Genomic DNA, 18673 nt, shown 5'->3' with positions numbered 1-18673 from the left:
GCTTCTGTAGAACAGTGACAATTCCACCACAGGGAGAGGAAGGGGAAAGGTGGAATTGCACTGAAGCCAGGGAATTGTTGCCTAACAAAAGAAAATCCTAAACAAAACAAGTAACACAAGTGAGCAACCTTTGTCCTTTATTTGTATGGAGAAGGCTTTTCATGAAGAACGTGGTTAGAATTTTTATATATTTCCCCTGAAAAGCTTAGCACTGAGTGTTAATAGACAGATCAAAGAGCTATTTAGCCACAGCAGCCAGGGAAATTGAACCAGGGCAGCAAAATAAAAATCAATCCAACTTTTAGTGTGTTTAATGTGATTTGGTTCAGAACTGACTTCTGCATGAGTACTTAGCAAAGCTTAAGATCATGAGAAGTTTGAGTTCCTTGAGCCAAACTCTGTGTCCCACTCCCACTCTCGCTGCTTTTTGTAAAATGACAAGAATGTTTCCTATCTACAGAGTGACTTCATATCTTCCCTGCCTTACCCACTGGTTTTACCACCCTCTTTTGCCTTATTGTTTGCAAGATTATTCCACAGGATCACATACTGTAAAGAAAAGAGTAATAGCCTGCTCACCAAGCACATTTCTGGGTCCTTGACTTGTGAGTAATGCTGTCCTTCTCAAAGTATGCTGGTAAAAATTTTATCCTTGATTGTGCAAGGGACATTAAACCTATTCTAAGAAGGTTTGAATGTTACCAAAAAAAAAAAAAAAGAGAGAGAGAGAAAAAAGAATAAAAGGGAGGGGAAAGATATTTCTTGAATCCTTCAGATCATAAACTCAGCCAGACAAGGATAAAGAAGATAAAATCCAGATATCTCAAGTGATTCTCCTGGGGCTGGAAGCCAATACAGGGTTTCACTGGTAGGAGGTAGAATCTCCCATTTCTTCCTTGCTGCATCTGTGGGCAAAGCCCCACATTTCAAGATCCAATCCCAGATTCAGTAAGCCATGCTGGAGCTACTGAATAGTGCAGGTAGTGAGCAAACATATCTTATCTGGAAGAAAATGTCCTCATTTGGAAGAGGCTCCTCTTTTTTTCTGTGAAACTAAAAGTTGGAAGAGGTGCTTCTTTTTTTTAAATATGAGACTAAATTTAAAAAGCAGCAGCTGTCTGCAGCTTTTCTAAAGTGTAGAATATTAAAATAAACCTTAAAAAACCATGTATGCAACTAAGTATTTGGGAACAAAAAAAGAAACATTATCAATGCAGTTCAACAATTTCGCATGATAATCTCAAATTTGGGGTTCAGTCATCCTTCTTCCCCAGTTTAAGATTATATAAAAAATAGGCCAGCATTTATGTATTTATTTTTAAAATTAGGAGATGCGAAAGTAAATAAGGAAAATGTAAACTCAGCTACATTAATATCCAGGACAGGACTGTGGTTATATAACAAAGTGGGCAAAATATTTTGCTTATTCCAAAATTCACTTTCCTCCTAGGGTGTTTGTTCCTTAGGCTAAGAACAAAAGAGATTCTAAGTCTTTGCAGCCTGGAGAACTACTTGTGTTCTTCTTTGTAGCAACTTTTTCCATACTTGCAATAATTATCATCACTCCCCTCAATTATTTCTTCTTTACATTAAACAGACACTTATCTTTTGATCTTTCCTCCCTCTTCATGCCAGGACAGCTTTAATGCACAGGGGCAAACCGCTGTCTCTATTAACCATGTATTGCAGGCTCCAGGCATTCCAGGGGCTTTAACTTGAGGGGATAATGCCTGTCACAGATTCCACAGAGCAGCTTATTTTAGCTGCTCCTGTAAGACTCTGTATGGCATGAAATGTGCTTGATCTCATCTGATCTGTTTCTACAGAACAGATTAAAGGAAAAAAAAGCAAAGCAACGCAGGCAAAGAATATTAGAAAAAAAGTTGGAGATGTAGACTCCCTTTGTATCATAAAATACCCTCTAAAACAGTTAATTACAGAGTCCTCATTAAGACAAGTCTTAAAGGACAACATTGCCACTGTAGCCTGTCTTCCAAGAATTAAGAAGCCTGAGACCCATCAACAGCAGCATGACTTCACACCTTATTTGACATCCAACATTTCCACTCCACCTTCCCAGGCAGGCACATAAAACTGGGAATTACTGTAAAGAACTTTACCACACCAGACATGGGCCCCTGGCAAAGCAGCTTCCTCGCTGCCTCAAGGCTGATGCCTGGATAAGAGAGGCCTGGCACACAAAAACCAGGGTGTGACTGAACAAGGGTGGGGGAGCCCGCACAGGAAAGTTTAATATTCCAGAGGCACGGAAGCCTCTGAAGTCTGGGGAGCCACATGAAAAGCAGGTGCCTGTCCGGGCACATCGGGGAGAGGAGGACAGGCTCAGCACCACAATTACGCATCGTCTTGTGACTGGTGTGGAAGCTGCCAGGGGCAGAACGCTGCTGCAGAGCTGATTGCTCCCTCGAGACAAGCTGCAAAGTGCTGAGTGCCCAGAGCTGCAAAGGGAAAGCAAGTGAATCAGCATGGGGCAAGTCAGTCCCCAAGCACTGGTGTGGTGCAGAATTGTATCAGCATGAAGGTGATGCACCGAGATGAAAGCAGAGAGGTTCCTTTGTTTATAAACATGCCAGAGACAACCAGGTTACTGTGGAAAGTAATTTTATTTCAGAATTCCACACACTCTTGTCACAGATCATGCACTTGGACTTTCCCCTTTGCAAATCCACAGCCTCCAGGCCTGGATGAGATGAGGCATCATCTCTTCACTTCTCACTGCTGCGCCCACATGCTAAGAATGAGGGCCCTGATGGCAGCTTGCCAGGGGGCAGAAAGCAGCCTCTTGTTTCCATAATTGCTTTTAAACACGAGAAAAGAAATCCATCTGACTTGAAAGATTAGCAGTGGAGCTCAGCAGCAGTGAAACCCACAGCTGAGCAAGTTGGTCCTCACCCTGTGGTTACAGGGAATAAGACGACAATCTCATGGAAGCTTGTGTGAGCTAAGCTAGAGCAGAACACAGGGAGACATTCTTGAAGCTGAGGCAGCCACCAGCCCAATGCATGCCCTGGGCCTCTTACAATCAATCTGTCTGAGCCGCTCTGCCAGGAAGGTGGCCTGGAGCTGCCCTTTTCACATTCAGCTTTAGGTTCTCCTGCTCTGTGCTACAGATTTGACCAGGAAGTAGCCCACCTGCAGGTAAGCCAGCCCTCCAGGCTGTACATCAACACATGTACTGCATTTAATACTGAAAGGTGCCAATTTGAAAGACTCTGCAACATTCTGTTTGACCCAAAGGCTGGGTGCAGCATTAGTGGTTGTTTCCTGCATACTTTCCCTACACCTTCCCTGTTTCTATTGCCTCTTATACCTGACCTTGCTCTTAAAATATTCCTAGTTGCAGTGTCCCTGTGACCCATCACATCTTTGGCCTTTGTCAAGACTGCCACTGCCAGGGCAGCTATTGCCTGCTGTGGTGGCTGCCTGTGGGAAGTGATCATTTGCCCCCTGAGAACAGGCTCATGGCTAGCTCAGAGGAGGGCAAAAGTGAAGGGAAGAAATGATGGAGATGGTTGATGCAAGTGAAGTGGAGCAGAGTCTACAAAAAAGGCAAAAAGGCAGCTTCAGTCTCCATTTGATACACAAATTGAGCTCAATAGCAGCAAAAAATGGCCATAAAATATTAATTCATTAGGTTGCCAGGAAGAAGTAAAAGCATTCATGTAAAAATTATATACACAGATATGTATGTGACAACTGTTCTCAGGTCATATCTCACCTTTTCTTTTTTGTATCTAGAGTTTTAAAGATTTCCAGCCACACTGCTGTTAAAATGTGAAGACCACAGTACTGGAGTCAGCACCAAGTGAGGGGTGACATCACACTGAAGAAATGAGCTTTGGGGGAACTCCTGACAACCCAGATATTTTAATATTTTTGTTGACCTTCAAGTAATTAAAAACAAGGGAAATTCCTCCCAATAGCCTATAGGCTCCAAGTCTCATCTGCCTGCTTTTAGGGTAGAAAGGCTGGCATAAGAAAGGCAGTGGGGGGCAAGGGAAGGAAGAGGGGGGAAAAAATCTGGGAACCAGAGTGAAGAGCAATCAACAGTTGAACAACACTGACTGCTGCAAAACACAAAGTCATACAAATGGGATTCCTGTTAACCTTTGATAGGCTATAGACTTTATATACACACACAAACTCCAAAGTACACATCTGGCAGTCTAGAAAATACCAGTACCCTAAAGATTAAATAATTTAAAATGCAACATTGCGTTATCACTGTATACAGAATGCTGTCTGACACACTGGCTAAAATGGACGGATTGTCCGAGAAATTGCTCCCTCCCTCACCTCACCACTGCCTCTAAAAAAAACCCAGGGTGAAAGACTTCCCTCCATGGTTCCACTCCTGAAATTCACCTTGAAACTTCTCTTTCAATAATAGGGGAAGTCCTGAGAGGAAGGGAGGAGAAAAGGAAAAAAGGATTCCTGCTCCCTCCAAACTCTGCTGCTACAGTACTCCTCTCCACTGGCTAAGGAGGCTGGACAGCAAGGGTGAAAAAAGCTCCTAAAGGAGGGAAAAGGCAAACATGTTTCTGAAACAATAGTTATGCTGGTCTTTTGAGATACACACAGAGCTCCACATTTGGGGGGACACCTTCTCTCCTACTTCCTGAAGACAGCAGGTGGCTAAATGCAGAGTATAAAGAGTCTACAGCCTGAGAGCAGCCACAGACAGGAGTGAGCAGAACTGCACTGCCAACAGGTCCAAAGAGATGGAATGAGAAGGTGTGCCCTCACCAGCTTTCTAAGAGTATTTGTAAAATGGGAGCACTGGAAAGTCAGCACATGGTAATGAGGAAGGGGATGGACAGCCTCAGTTCTGGGGAGGAGACTAAAGCACACAGAGCAGATGGCAAAGCTAATATATCCCTAAATGCCAGCTTTGCATATGTACCCTAATATCACTGTATGGGACAGAACCTTGCTGATGTCACCAGTTCAGTTCTATCACCTTCACAGCCTTTAGAGCTGGTGAGAATCTGGCTTGTGTGTGCTTATGCCAAAGCCCTTTGAGGCATGCAGTCTTGTTTCCACCTCCAGTAAACCAAAACAGCCATAAGCTCTTGGGGGGAAGATGAAAAAAAAAATCCCCATTCCCATGTGTGTCTCTCACCCCTCCCCTTTAATCACCCTCTCTTCCTCTAGGCCAGAGACAATTGAAGAGCTGCCTTGTTCTCCACTCCGAGGCCATTCCCAGTAGATCTGGCTAGGCAGGAACAGCAAGCTCTGCTCCTTCAGCCTCATCACACAACCAGACCACAAAGGCTCCTTCCTCCCCTGTGACAGCCTCAACAAGAATTGTCTGTACAGGACATTGTGTTGCAGCAGACTGGACAAATTTGGCCCTTAATCCTGAACCCAGCTTCCAAAGGATGAGAAGGCTCCATGGGAGCAGGAGCTGCGTGAATTCTTCAATTTCAAGCTCTACAGCCCTAAATATTGCCAGTGTAATCATTATCCACTCAGAAATACAAAAAGAACCCTATCCGAAATATCTCACTCCGTCTGCCCTGCATGACTGGGCCAAAAGGACATAAAAAAAAGGAAAGTGAGACAGTGTAGGACAGCAGAGAAAAAGAAACATAGGACAAAATCAGGCTGGAGGAAATTAAACAACCTCAGTGCAAGTCTGCTAAAATCATCACTGGATTTACCAGCCCAGTTCCACCTTCTTCAGACCAAAAAGGGTTTGCTGCAGTAAGTGTACTACAGAAGAAAGAAGTGCATAGTTTGGTTTATTTTTTTTGGTAGACACTAAAAACTCATCAGAATTTATGTGAAGATCTCAGAGCTGCAGTTAAAGCCTCTCCTCCCTAGCCAATGGGTACCTGTTGGGGCAGAGATGGTGGAAATGGACCAGTAGCACCAAGAAATTCAGTGGGAGCACCAACTCCAAAGCAGGAATTACTAATGAACCAAAAGGGGGGAGTGGTGAAGAGAGAGAGAGAGGGAGACAGGGAGAAGTGGAGGAGACATAATTCGCAGTAATCAAAGTCTGCATTGGCTAAACCCTATCAACACTTCCCTAGGTAAGGCCCCATTACGTCTGCAGCAAGACCTCTGGCTCCGACAGAGAGCTGTAGAGGGTGTAGCCCAACTCATCCACTTCTTCAGGGGTGAGCTCTGAGAACAAGTTCACCTTGGGGTTCAGGGCACTCGGGAGGACACCAGCCTCCAAGTGGCGGATCAGCCCCTTCAGGGCCTGCAAGAAGCGGTCAGCCAGCATGTCCTGGGACCAGTCAGACTCCTCCTGGGAGAGGTGCAGGATGACATTGGTGAGCTGGCTGGCAGTGAGGTGTCCCAGAGCCGGGTTTAACTTGCACACTGCTTTGAAGATCTTGAGGCACAAGCAGCGGCAGCCAGAATCCCCCTGGTCCAGGGCGCGGAGGCGAGCCGTTTCCGCTGGCCGCAGGCTCAGGCGCCACAAGTTGTCATTCTGGGCCAGTCGGTGAGGTTTGGCAACGAGGACGATGTCCCCCAGTGTCAGGGATGGCAGAAAGTCAATAAAAAGATGCCGATCTGCATCATACTGGACTTCCAGAGTCAAATCTGCTGGGGGAGCCGCTGGACGGATCACATAGTCCAAGAGACTCCCGATTGCTGGCCAGTTGATGGACCCAGCTACAACTTTTTCAAAGGTGTCTGCTACAGTTTTGGGGGAAAGGTAACCTCCCACCACACAGCGGTCCCAGTAGCTGCTCCCGCGAGGAAAGTACTCTGGGTTTTCTCGACGCACCAAGTAGAAGCCAGGAATGTTCATGATAGTGTCCTCCCCGGGGATACACGACCACAGGTTCTGCTCCAGCATGAGAGGTACAATGAGCTGGATGTGGTCAGCTGTCACTACCTTTCACAAGAGAGAAAAGTCAGTAAGAATAAGCTTCCTCACTCCACATTCATTTTATTCACCACCTTTAGATAGCCTTTTGTCCAAAGGAACCTGGAATAAGGATTCAGCTGTCTCGCTTTCCTCTCTGCGTGGGATTCCCAGCCTCCCTTTGTTAAAAGGCATTCTGAAGGACTATTTCCAGCCATCAGTGGGATAATTCCAAGGTATAGCTGAAGCTAGTGCTTACGTGGTATGTACTATTTAGAGACCTGACATGGACTGCATATAGATGAATCATTCTGCCACATACTGCTTTAAATCTGCTCCTTGGTTGTGAGGTGCAGCTGGCCTAGGGCATGGCAACACCACATGACAATTTAAACAGGAGACAGAGTTTCAAGTTTCTTGACAAGCTTCCGTTGCCATGGTTTAATAATCCAATGCTACAGCTAGGTACACTGCCCTCACCTGGTCTGCCACATTGTTTGGAAAAAGGTTGTTAAAGATCCCTTTTCATCAATGTGATTAAGACCCCAGGTCTAAGTTTCACTGGACATTCCATGCTCCATTCCAGAGCTCTGACTCAAAAAAAGAAGTGTGCCTCTGAATCACTCACTATAGCCATGGGCATCTTGCCATCAGGGAGATATTGTAGCAGGGACTGCTGTCCAATCCAGGTCTGTCATGCATTAAAAAAAAAAAAAAAAAAGGGTAGGAAAGACCTACGTGAATACATGGGAGTTCTAAGGGAATGTATTTGGATGGTTACAGAGGGATGGAGAGAAAACAGACATGTACCAGAGAAACAGCAAGAAAAACACAACTAAAAGAAGAGACAGAGGAGAAACAAAGAAGGACAAAACAAGAAAGCAAAGGCTTTGCAGACAATGACAGAGCAGCCTGGTCATGCTTGTTCAAACAGCACTGTGGAAATCAACGCCTGGCTCCACAGTGGGAAAGGCAGCACCAGGGGCCTTATTACTGAGGAATGCTGTGCTGAGCCAGCAGCGCCACCAGGGAAGCCTGAAACGCCCCTGCGTGGTCAGCCTCCTGACCGAGGAGCCCAGGAGTTACCTGCAGGTCATCGTAGAGGCTGCCGCTGAGGTACATGTCCCGCAGGGGCATGTCGGGCAGCTTGGCGCGCAGGAAGCTGCGCAGCTCCGCGCAGATATCCACGGCCGCCTGCTTGGCCCGAGCCTGCTCGTCCGCTGGGATCGCCACCCGCCGCCGGTAGTACGCCAGCAGCTTCTCCTGCAGGGACAGCCGAAGGCGGGACTTCTTCAGCTCCACCTGACTCCTCTTGGCAGATGGCTTGGGCTTTGTGGGTCGAAAGAAGTCTGCAAGACAGAAGAAGAACTGTTGAGGTTGCAGCTGATTTCGCTGCGAAGCGTTGCACAGAACAGAATCTGCAGCGCGGAACTGCGGCCTCCCAGGTCTCAAAAAGCTCTTGGCAGACATTTTGCAGGCTTTACACAGCTACCGCTCCAAAGGGGCACGCTGAGGAACTTCAAAACATACTAGTAAGAGCATAAAAATGGATGAAAACAAGTTACTAGATTTGAAATTTAGCCAGACTAATATTGTGTACAAGGATGTAATTTTAATGGCTACGGTGGGCAATATGTCAGCTCAATTTAATGAAAAATTCAGTGCTGTTACCAGTTCAAAAGATTTCAGTGTGATCCCAGATCAGTGAATAAAACACTTTTGAACAACCAGCATGATCTCTTTGAGTTTTTACCATTGAAACAGATTATTACAAATTACCAGTGAAACCCAGTCCTGGCTAGCATATGAGATCAGAGAAGACTGTGCCACCTGGAAATGAAACAGTTGTTGGGAGTCTGATCAGCACAGTTATTAGGATGATGAGCTGACAGATCCTGAGGCCATCCCAGCTCAGGCCACCATAGCTTCAGTGATACCCCCCTGAAACCTTCACTGCAAAAAGATCAGAGAGCCCACTCAGAGGCACAATGCAACAACACAAGGTTTACATTTTATCTGCATTACTAAACAATATCTGACCTGCACAGATTCTCTGAGTCCCTTCTTTTCTGACTGGTTTCCCAAAGAAATAAATCAATGCTTCCCATCCATTTCAGATTTCTCTTAACATAGATGAAGAGTTTCAGAAATTAACAATGAGAATTAAAGGGGAATTACAGATCTAAGAGAACTTTGGAAGGGCTGTGATCCCTAAGTGGCGCAGGAGAAATCCCCAAGTCAGTGGCCCCATTAAAGCAATTGGGTGTTGCCAAGTTTTGTTTGATGATTTATTTGATGATTTGGCCACACAGCACATGAGGAATGGCTGACCAAGCTGTACACAAAGCCATCTATCCTAGCCTCAGCAGCTGCTGTCTCTTGTCCCACTGGGTTCTTTTGGATAGATTTGAATTTTTGTGTAAAGGAAATAATGCACTAAACCATAGGGAAGTGGATTTCATTGCCTATTTATGAAAAAAAAAATTTTTGCATACTGAATTTTAATTTACTTCTAATTGAAGAATTTAAGACACCATCATCAATGTTTTTATTACTCAGCCCATATGCTTAGGGACTCCAATCAAATGATCTAGACCCCATTTAACACAGCTGTCTAGTTTTTAATGTTTCCTCAACAGAAAATCTATTGCCATCCCAAAGATATCTTCCTTTAAAATAATTTGGAAATCAAATTAATAGCTTGATTCTAAATTTTAGTTTAAATCTCCAAGTATAAATCTCCTGATATGAGTGATTGGAGATAGAAAGTAAAACCACTGAGAACAAAGAACCACCCACACATAACAAAACATGGCTGGATTCTAAATTACTGATTATCCCATCCAGAAAGAAAACTACAGGAGACTTCCTATAGACTATTGAAGAGAAACACAGTGATAAGCAGCACTAAACATGGAAACATCGATCCAGAAATTATTTGGAAAATGGTAGCAATAATACAGGAAATACTGTTGTAAACTGATAGTACATTCACAGCTCAAATACTCTCCCCCTAAAAAGATGCAAGCAAACTGGAATGACCCAAAGAAAGGCAGCAGAGTGCTTGAAACGAATGGAATAGCTTTCTATCAGGAAAGATTAGATATTCAGATTGAAAGAGCAAAAATTGGGGAGAATAAAGCTTAACATCATGAAGTCATGAGAGGAACAAAGAGTGCAAATAGATGATCACTACTGACTTGTTCCCAATGTCAGTTCTGATTCTTGAAGGTACCAGTACACCTGCTTAAAAGAAAAACATAAAAATCCTGGGCCAGACACGGTATTTCCTTCTTCTGCATTCCATTAAAGAAATGCAGGGTTTATAGGCCTGGATGACTCTGTGATGCAGGACGATGACCATGCCTCTTACCAGTGTCTGCAGCTGAAGGATCAGTGGGAAGGGTCTGCAGGGAGCGGCTGAGGCTGCTCTTCATGTCCTGGGTCAGCAGGCGTGAGGAGGAGCCCAGCCAGTTTGGCTCTTCCCAGCTTCTCTTTCCCGACTGGCTCAAGCGAGTGGGGCTGCTGGGAGCACTGATTGCCCGGTCGTACATCTAAACCGGGAAGAGTTTGAGTCACCAAGGGGCCAACGCTGGCATTGTACCCAGGCCACTGCCAGCACCCTGCTGGCAGAGCCGTGCCCGGTGCTGGCCGTGGCACTCCCTCCCTCCCTCCCTCCCTCCCTCCCTCCCTCCCTCTCTCATCCCCTCGCTCACCCTCTTGACGGCCAGCGTGGCGATGCCCAGCATGGCGGCGCCGCCCACGCCCAGCACCAGCCGCGCGTTGGCCAGCACAAAGTCAATGGCGGTGCCGATGCCGTTGTCATCCTTCTTCCCTCTGCGCTGCCCAGCGCCTGCCATCTCACCTGCGAGGGACAGGAGTCACACAGTGGGACAAAATGACAGTTCACCCCCTCCTCCCACACCTCACACCCGCTGCTGCCCCAGGTTTTACCACAGGAAGGGACCACCCAGCCCTGCACCCTCTCTAATGATGTTCCCTCAAATTGCTGCTTGTTCCCAGCAGTGCCAGGACAGTACTGATGAAGCAACGTCCAGTGCCCCTGGGAACACATCCAAATTTGAGGTGAGGTTTCTAATAATTAAATAGGTTTAATGAAAGAAAGCAAAATTTACTTCCACAGTATTTTGCAATAAAATCCTGCGTATTAAGCAAAACCTTCTAACTATTCTGGTATTTTTCTTATAATTTGTGCTCCCCAACCAAAGCACATCCAATTTATTTTGTAATTTCTAATGTAACAAGTGTGATTTTGCTTACAGACAAGGAAATACAGGGTTGGTCAACTGTCTGGCACAGAGTGGAATCTTCCCCAAGAAGTGACAGGCAGTCTCAGAGCTTCCATTCACAGATTAATTTCTGAACAGTGTCCAATCCCAGATTCTTCAAAGATGCCCAAGAATCAGCAGCAGAGACCGCAACACATCATAAAAGGAACAGCTCCCTTGCCTTCATTTGATGTTTATTCCTGCCCTGGAGGCTGGTGGGTTTGACTCTCAGACAAATAATGTCAAACACTGACATGAATATTTTCTTACATGTGTAGTTTTTTGTCCTCAAATTGCCATTAAATGTGACCTTGAGATTTAAATTTAAAGAGTCTCTCAGGCCAACATGGCCTCAAGCTGTGCCAGTGATGGCTCAAGCTGGACATCAGGAGGAATTTCCTCGCAGAATGGGTAATTAGACATTGGATTGGGCTGCCCAGCAAGGTGATGGAGTCACCATCCTGAGGGTGTTTAACTTGGACGTGACAGGCAGTGCCTTTTAGTTACAAGGTGGATATCAGTCAAAGATAGTAGTCAATGATCTCAGAGGCCTATTCCAACTTCAATGATTCTGTGATCCTGTAAAACACACTTTACCATCACTGTAGCCATAGGGGGATCCCCAGTGAACCTACATGAAAACACCAAGAAACTCCTGCACTGTGACTTTAGGGCTGTTTTCTGAGTCAGTGTTGAAGGCTCCAAGGCTCTGAGCCTGCCTGCCTGCCTGGGGTGGTTGAAAACTGCCCTTTGTTTTTTCTAAAGCCAAGCCAGCGGCAATGTTCCTGCCTGGATGCACCAAGAATTCATTCACTTGTCATCCCCAAGCAGAACACACTTTTGCAAAGCTCACTGTAACAGCAGCATGAAGAACATGGTTATATCATTGTAAATGACCTACCTGTGACCTAATGCATTTGTGAAGAGAACAGGAGAGTCCTCCTGGTGTGCCTGTGGAAGCACCTTCAGGACTTCTTCAAGAAAGTGGTGGGTAGTGAGTGTTAATCATCTCTTCTGGCGGGCGAGGGGATTTTGGAAAGAAGAGGGAGGTACGTGGGACCGGTGGGAGCTACAGGGAATGGCTAAACCAGGCCCCCGAGCCTGCTCCGCAGGAAAGCCTGCCCCTTCTCCAGCTGCCTTTCCTTGTCCTCCAGCCGCTGCAGCCCCTGGTTCCGGCGGAACTCGCGGCGGATGGAGGCCAGGTAGAAATCCCGGTCGGTGTAGCGCAGGCCGCGGCCGCGGCGCAGCAGAGCCCGGTACAGAGTCAGCACCGCCTCCCGGGACCACGCGGCCATGGGGGACAGCTGTGCGGTGCGGGCGGGCGACCGGCAGAGGAGTGACCGAGGGCGGGATCCGGGTCAGCTTCTCCCTCCCCGAGGGACCCGCCGGCCGCCGCTCGGTGGCGGGCCCCGCTCGGTGCCGGGGCCGCCTGTCCAACGGCGCGGGGTAACGGCCGGTCCGGGGCGCGGGCGGGCGCGGGGGCCGCTGCAGCCCCGCGGGAGGAGCGTGGCCGCCCCGCTCTCACCGGGCTGCGCGCGGGGCCGCTCCGGGCCGCTCCCGGGGTCACCCGGCAGCGCCGCGCTTCCGCTTCCGGGCCGCGCCCCCGCGCCCGCCAATGGCAGCGCCGGCACCGCGGGCAGCGAGCCGCGCGGGCCTGAGGTGGCGGCGGCGCGGCGCTACCGCCCCCTGGCGGCCGGGAGGGAGGGGAGCGGCCCGCGCCCGACCCACCCCAGCAGCCCGGGATGCTCCGGCCGGGAAGGGCCCCGGCAGCCCGGGCTTCCGCTGCCCGGGATTCCGTGTGCCGTGTGGGGCTCCCGCTGCCCGGGGCTCCGTGTGCCATGTGGGGCTCCGTGTGCCGTGGGGGCCTCCGTGTGCCGTGTGGGGGGCTCCGTGTGCCGTGCGGGGGGCTCCGTGCGCCGTGTGGGGGGCTCCGTGCGCCGTGTGGGGGGCTCCGTGTGCCGCAACATAGCGCGCTGGCCCGAGAGGCAGCGTGTCTGGTGTGCGCCACGGTCACGAATCGCGGATTCTGTGAAGTTGGAGAAGAGCTCTGAGGGCAGGGAGTCCAGGCTCTGGCTGAACAACACCTTGTCAACCACATCATGGCACCCAGTGCCACGTCCAGTCTTTCCTTAAACACCTCCGGGACGGTGACTCCACCAGCTCCCTGGCAGCCCATCCTAATGTCTAATGGCCCTTTCTGCAAAGGAATTCCCCCTAATGTCCAACCTGACCCTCCCCTGGAAGAGAGCAGTCCGTCAATGCTGCCTCTCAAGGTACTTCTGACTTCTGGGATGCTTTTTACAAACTAACTTATCAAATTCAAGCTCCTTTTCTTTATCTCCAAGGAACCCCCCGAGACCAGGGCTTGGTCTGGAAGCCTCAAGGCTCTAGGAGAAGGGCAGTAGCTGGCAGCCCCTCTGGGGTCTGCCTGAGCTGATAGAAAGAGACTCTCAAAGCCAGAACTTTTTGCTCTACTGTCCAGGTGTAAATCCCACTTTTCCATTCTCACCTTCTCTACTGTGAGGCATCTCTGGGGCATATATATTTCTCCTTAGCCATCTCCTCCTCCCCAGGTCCTACCTAAATATAAAACATAATGTGCTGTGCCTCCCCTGGAAGGGAGGGTGAGAGAAGGAGCAAATGGTGTGTAACAGAGGAGAGCCACATCACTTCACACAATTCTCAGCGACACCAGATATGACAGTGATAGAACTAAACAGGAAGAAAAACAGAAGCTCTGGACTGGCTCACTCCGTGCCAATCTCCTCTTGTTCATTTCCTTTCTGAGATAAACAACCCCAATCGTTTTGATCTCTCTGTGAGCGAATTTGCCATGCCCCTAATCAGCCCTTTCTGAGAAGGGCTTACTTGAACTGCAGACAGTATTCCCAGAGAGGCCGTGCTAGTCATTTACATAATAGCATTATCATATTTTCCATATTATTCCCTCCTTCTTCCTTCTGCATGCTAATATTTTGCATGTGCTTTTTTTTTTTAACTTGCAGCTACTTTCAGAGCCAGGGTTTGTGTGACATCCATATTATTTCTTGGATTGCTAGAGAACATCTGGAGCTTTGTAATTCTTATGTGCAATTTGTTTTCCCTTTTCTGACCTTGCACATACCCAGTTGATCCTTGGCAAATATGTGGTGTTCCCCATTTGCCACATTTGCATTTTACTGAGTCCTTTTTGATCTCCTCAAGAGTCAATAGCTTTGAATCAACTTTAAAAAATGTTCGGTATATTGCTCATCTTTATTTCCAGATCACCAGTTCATATACTGGGCTATCCAAGACCTCGGAGGCAGCATTCACATTCCCTTCTCTTAACCTGCTGCCAGAATGAAAATTGATCTTTGACCCCTCCTCCCAGCTTCCTGCCTCCTCCTTGGGTTGTTAATCCTCAGAAATACTTCCCTTCTCACAAGCAGGCTCTGTCACCCCTGGGCAGGTGTGCTGATCAGCCCAGTCCCCAAAATTCTCAAGTCTGGATCAAAACTTGAGCAGCCACATGTGGCGAACCCCTGGTGTACTATCTATGGGATCTGCCAGGTCAGGCAGAGCAGTGATGGATTTCCCTCCTGCCCTCCTGCCATGGCAGCCAAGGAGTGCCACCTCCACAAGTGCCCGTCCCCAGCCCAGCCCCTTGGGTTGTGCCTGTTTTGGTGTTTCTCTCTGTTCTTTCCCCCAGGCTGGCTGCCAGCTCCCGGGCCCCTTGCCAGCAGCTGCATGTGCGCGTTGAGAGCTCCCCCACCCACCCTGTGCAGTGTGTCCAAGTGCCCCAGCCCCTGTGGGACATCACTCGCTGTGCCCGCTGCCCCACTGGGGCTGCCCACGCCCTCAACCTACCCCTTCTCCCTTGCAAAGAGGAATGAGACTAAGGCATCCCCTCCTGTCCCTCGCCTCCTTGGGGGTCTCTGGAGCTGCCACTCCTCTGCTGGTCTTCTCATGCTTGCAGCCAGTCCTGCCACTCAGGCAGCCACTGCCACAGGCTTTGATGGCCACTAAAAACAGCAAATGGCTGCCCCTGAGCCCAGCTTGCAGCCTCTGTTCCTGGGAGCCAGGTGCCATGTCCAGGGCTTCCCACCACCTATTCTGCAAGGGCAGCACCATTCCCAACCAGGGAGACATCCCTGTGCTTCCTGTCACCAGCCAGTAAACCCTCCATGGGCAGCAGGGAGGTGAATGTGAGCCTCAGAGCTGCAAATGGGGCTTGGAGGGGCTGTGCAGGGATGGGAAGCAAACTCTGCTTGGAAGCAGAAGGCTGGTCTCTTAGAGGAGCCAGAGAGAAGTTCTAAAATATGAGGGGGAAGATGGATAGTGACCCACCAATGGTATCTGAGCTTGAGCTTAACATCTTTAGTATCTTCTAGTAAATGGACCTTGTAGGAGGCCTTTTGGCAGTCTCAGCCCCGTTCAACAGCTCTCTCTTTAATTGCAGCTCTGTTTCTTTACTTTCCTTGAGCAGTTGCAAGGATTAATGGCATTTGAGATCCTGCTCTCCAGCTGTGACAAGCCAAGAGGGGCGGAGGCCCAAGGGTGGCACTTGTGGCTTCATTCCCTGAAGCCCCAGCAGCTTTGATGCTGAGTGCATGTGGGAAGACAGATGGTGAGGGAGGAGAGACCACTGGTACAAAGCCACCTTTCAAGGAGCGTCTCTGATTTAGAGCTGAAACCCACATTGTAGTAGAGACAGTAAATATCTGATCTGGGAAGCCATGCTCAGGCTGTGTTTTTGACAGGGGGAAGAAGGGGAAGGTCCCAGCCTTGCTGCAGCTGTAGTGGGGCTTTTCAGACCCCCAGCCTTCCATCCCTGCAGTGCAGGGGGCTGCAAACACCATCAGCAGTGAGTGGTCTCCTGTGTGAAACAGAGCTGCTGTCCCCACGAGGGACTGCACTGACAGCCACTGAGGAGGCTCAGTTTTATTACCTAACACACTGAAATTGCTTTTGTAGTACTTTTACAATTGGTCTGTGCCCACCTTCACTCCCAGCACGACTTGTGTTTCTTCAAACAAATTTCTCCATGGCTGGGTTTGTTGGGGACTTTTCTCATTATTCCCTGATGGGTAAGATTCCATCCCCCGGCCTCCCCCCTCCTCATTTTTCACTTTGCACCAGCTGCATGCTGCAGGAGGTTTAAAGAGCCATTCAGAGACCCTGCTTTTGTGAGTGCTGTTGTCCTTGCAGTCTTGCATCCCTACGGCAGCCCCTGTTTTCTGCAGGGGAAGTGTCAGCAGAGAGCAGAGGGCTTGCAGCTGGGGCTTGCCTGAGCTGAGCTGCACATGCTGACCTCAGGCTTTCTTGTGCTCCTTCACCTGCTGTGTGCTGGGATGAGGCACTCTCAGCGTGAACATGGGATTTTGGTTTGTGTAAGGGTATCCTGGACTCCAGCATCAGGTATGGTTTGGTCCCATGTACATACAGACCACCTGAGAAGGGCATGGCTGCTCTATCTTTCTGCTTCTCTTCTTTTTCTAAGCAAAGGCACCAATTGCACACCTTGCCTAAGTAAGTCACAGGCCCTTAGATTTATTTTTGTTCCATTTATCTGGTTTTGGTTTTGCTGTGGTCTGACATTCACTTCTGGGTAACAGTTTAAGATAAAAGCTTTAAAAACACTGCGAAGCAAAAAGAAGTGGGTAGATGTTTTCTACATTCTTTTATTTTTGTGTGTATGCCTGGTTCTTAGTAAGTGTCTGAGGGGGGAAAAAAATATATATAACTGATGATTTGTTGCTCTCTCTTTGGAAAAAGTCCAGACTGTAGAACAGGGCTAAAATGCCAGGAAAGAGTTTGCTGCATAGAGGCAGGCTTATGTTATTTTATTTTATGCATTCCTTGGATAACATATTTTCTCTCATTTCAGATCCTGGAGAAGTCATTTTAGATCTTTATTCAGTACAGCTTATTTGCTCTTCTTCTCAGTTTTCCTTATTTTTAGAAAGGTGAAGTGTGTTCCCAAATTAAATCGTTGCTGGGATGGACTTCAGCCAAGAGGATCCATTGTTCAAGCCATAAGCATAGGAAACACAAGAGTAAAACAATGGAGTTTTATATTGTGTTTCATTTGGCAGGGTGAGGAGAGATATGGCCTTGAAAGATTTGTATTCTTACATAGCTGTAATATACTTTAAAAGACAGTAAGGACTATTTTCACTTCTCACTTTGCTTAAAAAAATAAGCACACACAGAAATGCTGAAAATGTTGGGATTGCCAGATGCTCTTTAGCTCCAAGTAAAGGTTCATGTCTGGGGATCTCAGAGATGCTTACAGTAATGTCCTAAACATTAGCTGAAGAGGGCTGATCCTTTACCTTTTTGCTGATATGCTTGTCCCTGTCGAAGCTTCAAAGGCAGAGCTTGCAGCAGCCTGGCCCCAAGCCAGGCTCCTCAACCAAGCATCCATGGGTTATATTCCTTATGTCAGCTTCTCACTCCAGTGATCCGGAGCCCCTCCTCTAGATGGGACAGTTTTGCAGTGACAGAGCGAAGCCCTGCAAAGCTCACGGCCCAGTGAAGGTTTGCCTTCAGCGTGCCCAGGAGCCTCAGGAACACACAGCACTGCCAGGAAGCAGAACGTGCCTCCCCTCTGCCATGGCCAAATCCTGTCCGTGGCAGTGCTCTGGAAAGCAGGGCAGCCAGTGCCTGCAGCTGTGAGCATGAAGCCATTTGCTGGTGACGCTCTCTGGGGCTGGGGTGACTCTCCCTGGCTGCTCCACGGGCTGCCTGCCAGCCAGCTGAGACCTCACCGCTTCCCCAGCTGAGCCGCTAAAGCAGCGAGATTTAGAAGCATAATATAAAATTGGATTAATACTTGAAAATTAACTGTCCCTGCTAAGCAGCACATTAAAACGTGTCCTCACACAGGGAAAAAACGTATCCCAGCAACAAAAACAAACAGCTGGCAAAATGGGGTCTGGTATCCCCCTTCCAGCTTTCTGAAAGGTGTCTTAAGTTTATAATGAAGTCACTTTGTTTCCAAGCACCTTGGTGTTTGGAAACAGCATGTCTATCCCTTTATCAGCTAGCCTGATAGGCATCAATTAGGAATCAGCTGGAGCCAACCCCTGCATGAGAGGGTCCCTCCCAGCCTCCCCACCGAGCAGTGTTGCACAATGCCCAGGATGAGCACCAGACATCCATGACAAAGAGCAAGAGCTTGGGAGAAACCACTGACTTCCAGGCAGGTCACCCAGAGCTGCTCCAGGATGCATCAGCCCATCTAACACCTGCTGGGTTACTGAAATCCTGCAAAACACGCAGGATTGCTTGGCATCAGATGGCTTGCAGGCTCCTGATTCCATATGGTGCTTAAGGCTCTGTATCCATACGCAGGATGCACGCTGCATTGGTGTGTTGAGGGACCCTCTGACACGGTAAATGGGGTTGTGGTGGGGCCACGTGCTCCCCACTGCTCCTGCAAAGGAATGTCTCCACCCCAGACTGGTTTGTCCAAGAGTCAACCCCTCTCGCTCACAGAGGCACTTGAAGCTCCTGCAGCAGAAGCTCATGCTTTCCAGGGAAAAGGTCTTTT

General features: G+C 48.4%; 2 protein-coding genes across 2 annotated transcripts; both read right to left on the bottom strand.

Annotated features, from left to right (window-relative positions):
• Nucleotides 1-2605: 2605 nt before the first annotated feature.
• MIEF1 (mitochondrial elongation factor 1) lies at nucleotides 2606-12173 on the bottom strand. Its single transcript, XM_054630817.2, has 5 exons — nucleotides 12038-12173; nucleotides 10564-10712; nucleotides 10221-10401; nucleotides 7934-8196; nucleotides 2606-6877 (listed from the first exon to the last, which is right to left on the bottom strand). The coding sequence occupies exons 2-5, from the start codon at nucleotides 10705-10707 to the stop codon at nucleotides 6071-6073; spliced, it is 1395 nt and encodes a 464-aa protein (XP_054486792.1). The 5' UTR covers nucleotides 10708-10712; nucleotides 12038-12173; the 3' UTR covers nucleotides 2606-6070.
• Nucleotides 12174-12216: 43 nt separating this feature from the next.
• MIURF (mitochondrial elongation factor 1 upstream open reading frame) lies at nucleotides 12217-12727 on the bottom strand. The gene has a single exon (XM_054630818.2). It carries the CDS (start codon nucleotides 12429-12431, stop codon nucleotides 12219-12221), a length of 213 nt encoding a protein of 70 aa, XP_054486793.2. The 5' UTR covers nucleotides 12432-12727; the 3' UTR covers nucleotides 12217-12218.
• Between the last annotated feature and the right edge of the window lie 5946 nt (nucleotides 12728-18673).

This window comes from Agelaius phoeniceus, chromosome 5, assembly GCF_051311805.1.
Source record: "Agelaius phoeniceus isolate bAgePho1 chromosome 5, bAgePho1.hap1, whole genome shotgun sequence".
In the NCBI taxonomy this organism is placed as follows: Eukaryota; Metazoa; Chordata; class Aves; order Passeriformes; family Icteridae; genus Agelaius; species Agelaius phoeniceus.
This window is presented reverse-complemented; position numbering and strand designations above follow the sequence as displayed.

Bases quoted from the DNA above. Each gene is read 5' to 3' on its own strand.
- MIEF1 (XM_054630817.2), bottom strand. From the start codon at position 10,707: ATGGCAGGCGCTGGGCAGCGCAGAGGGAAGAAGGATGACAACGGCATC. The intron at 8,197-10,220 runs GTAAGAGGCATG...TCTGTCTTGCAG, and splicing joins TCCTTCAGCTGCAGACACTG to ACTTCTTTCGACCCACAAAG. The intron at 6,878-7,933 runs GTAACTCCTGGG...CTCTTGTGAAAG, and splicing joins GCCTCTACGATGACCTGCAG to GTAGTGACAGCTGACCACAT.
- MIURF (XM_054630818.2), bottom strand. From the start codon at position 12,431: ATGGCCGCGTGGTCCCGGGAGGCGGTGCTGACTCTGTACCGGGCTCTG.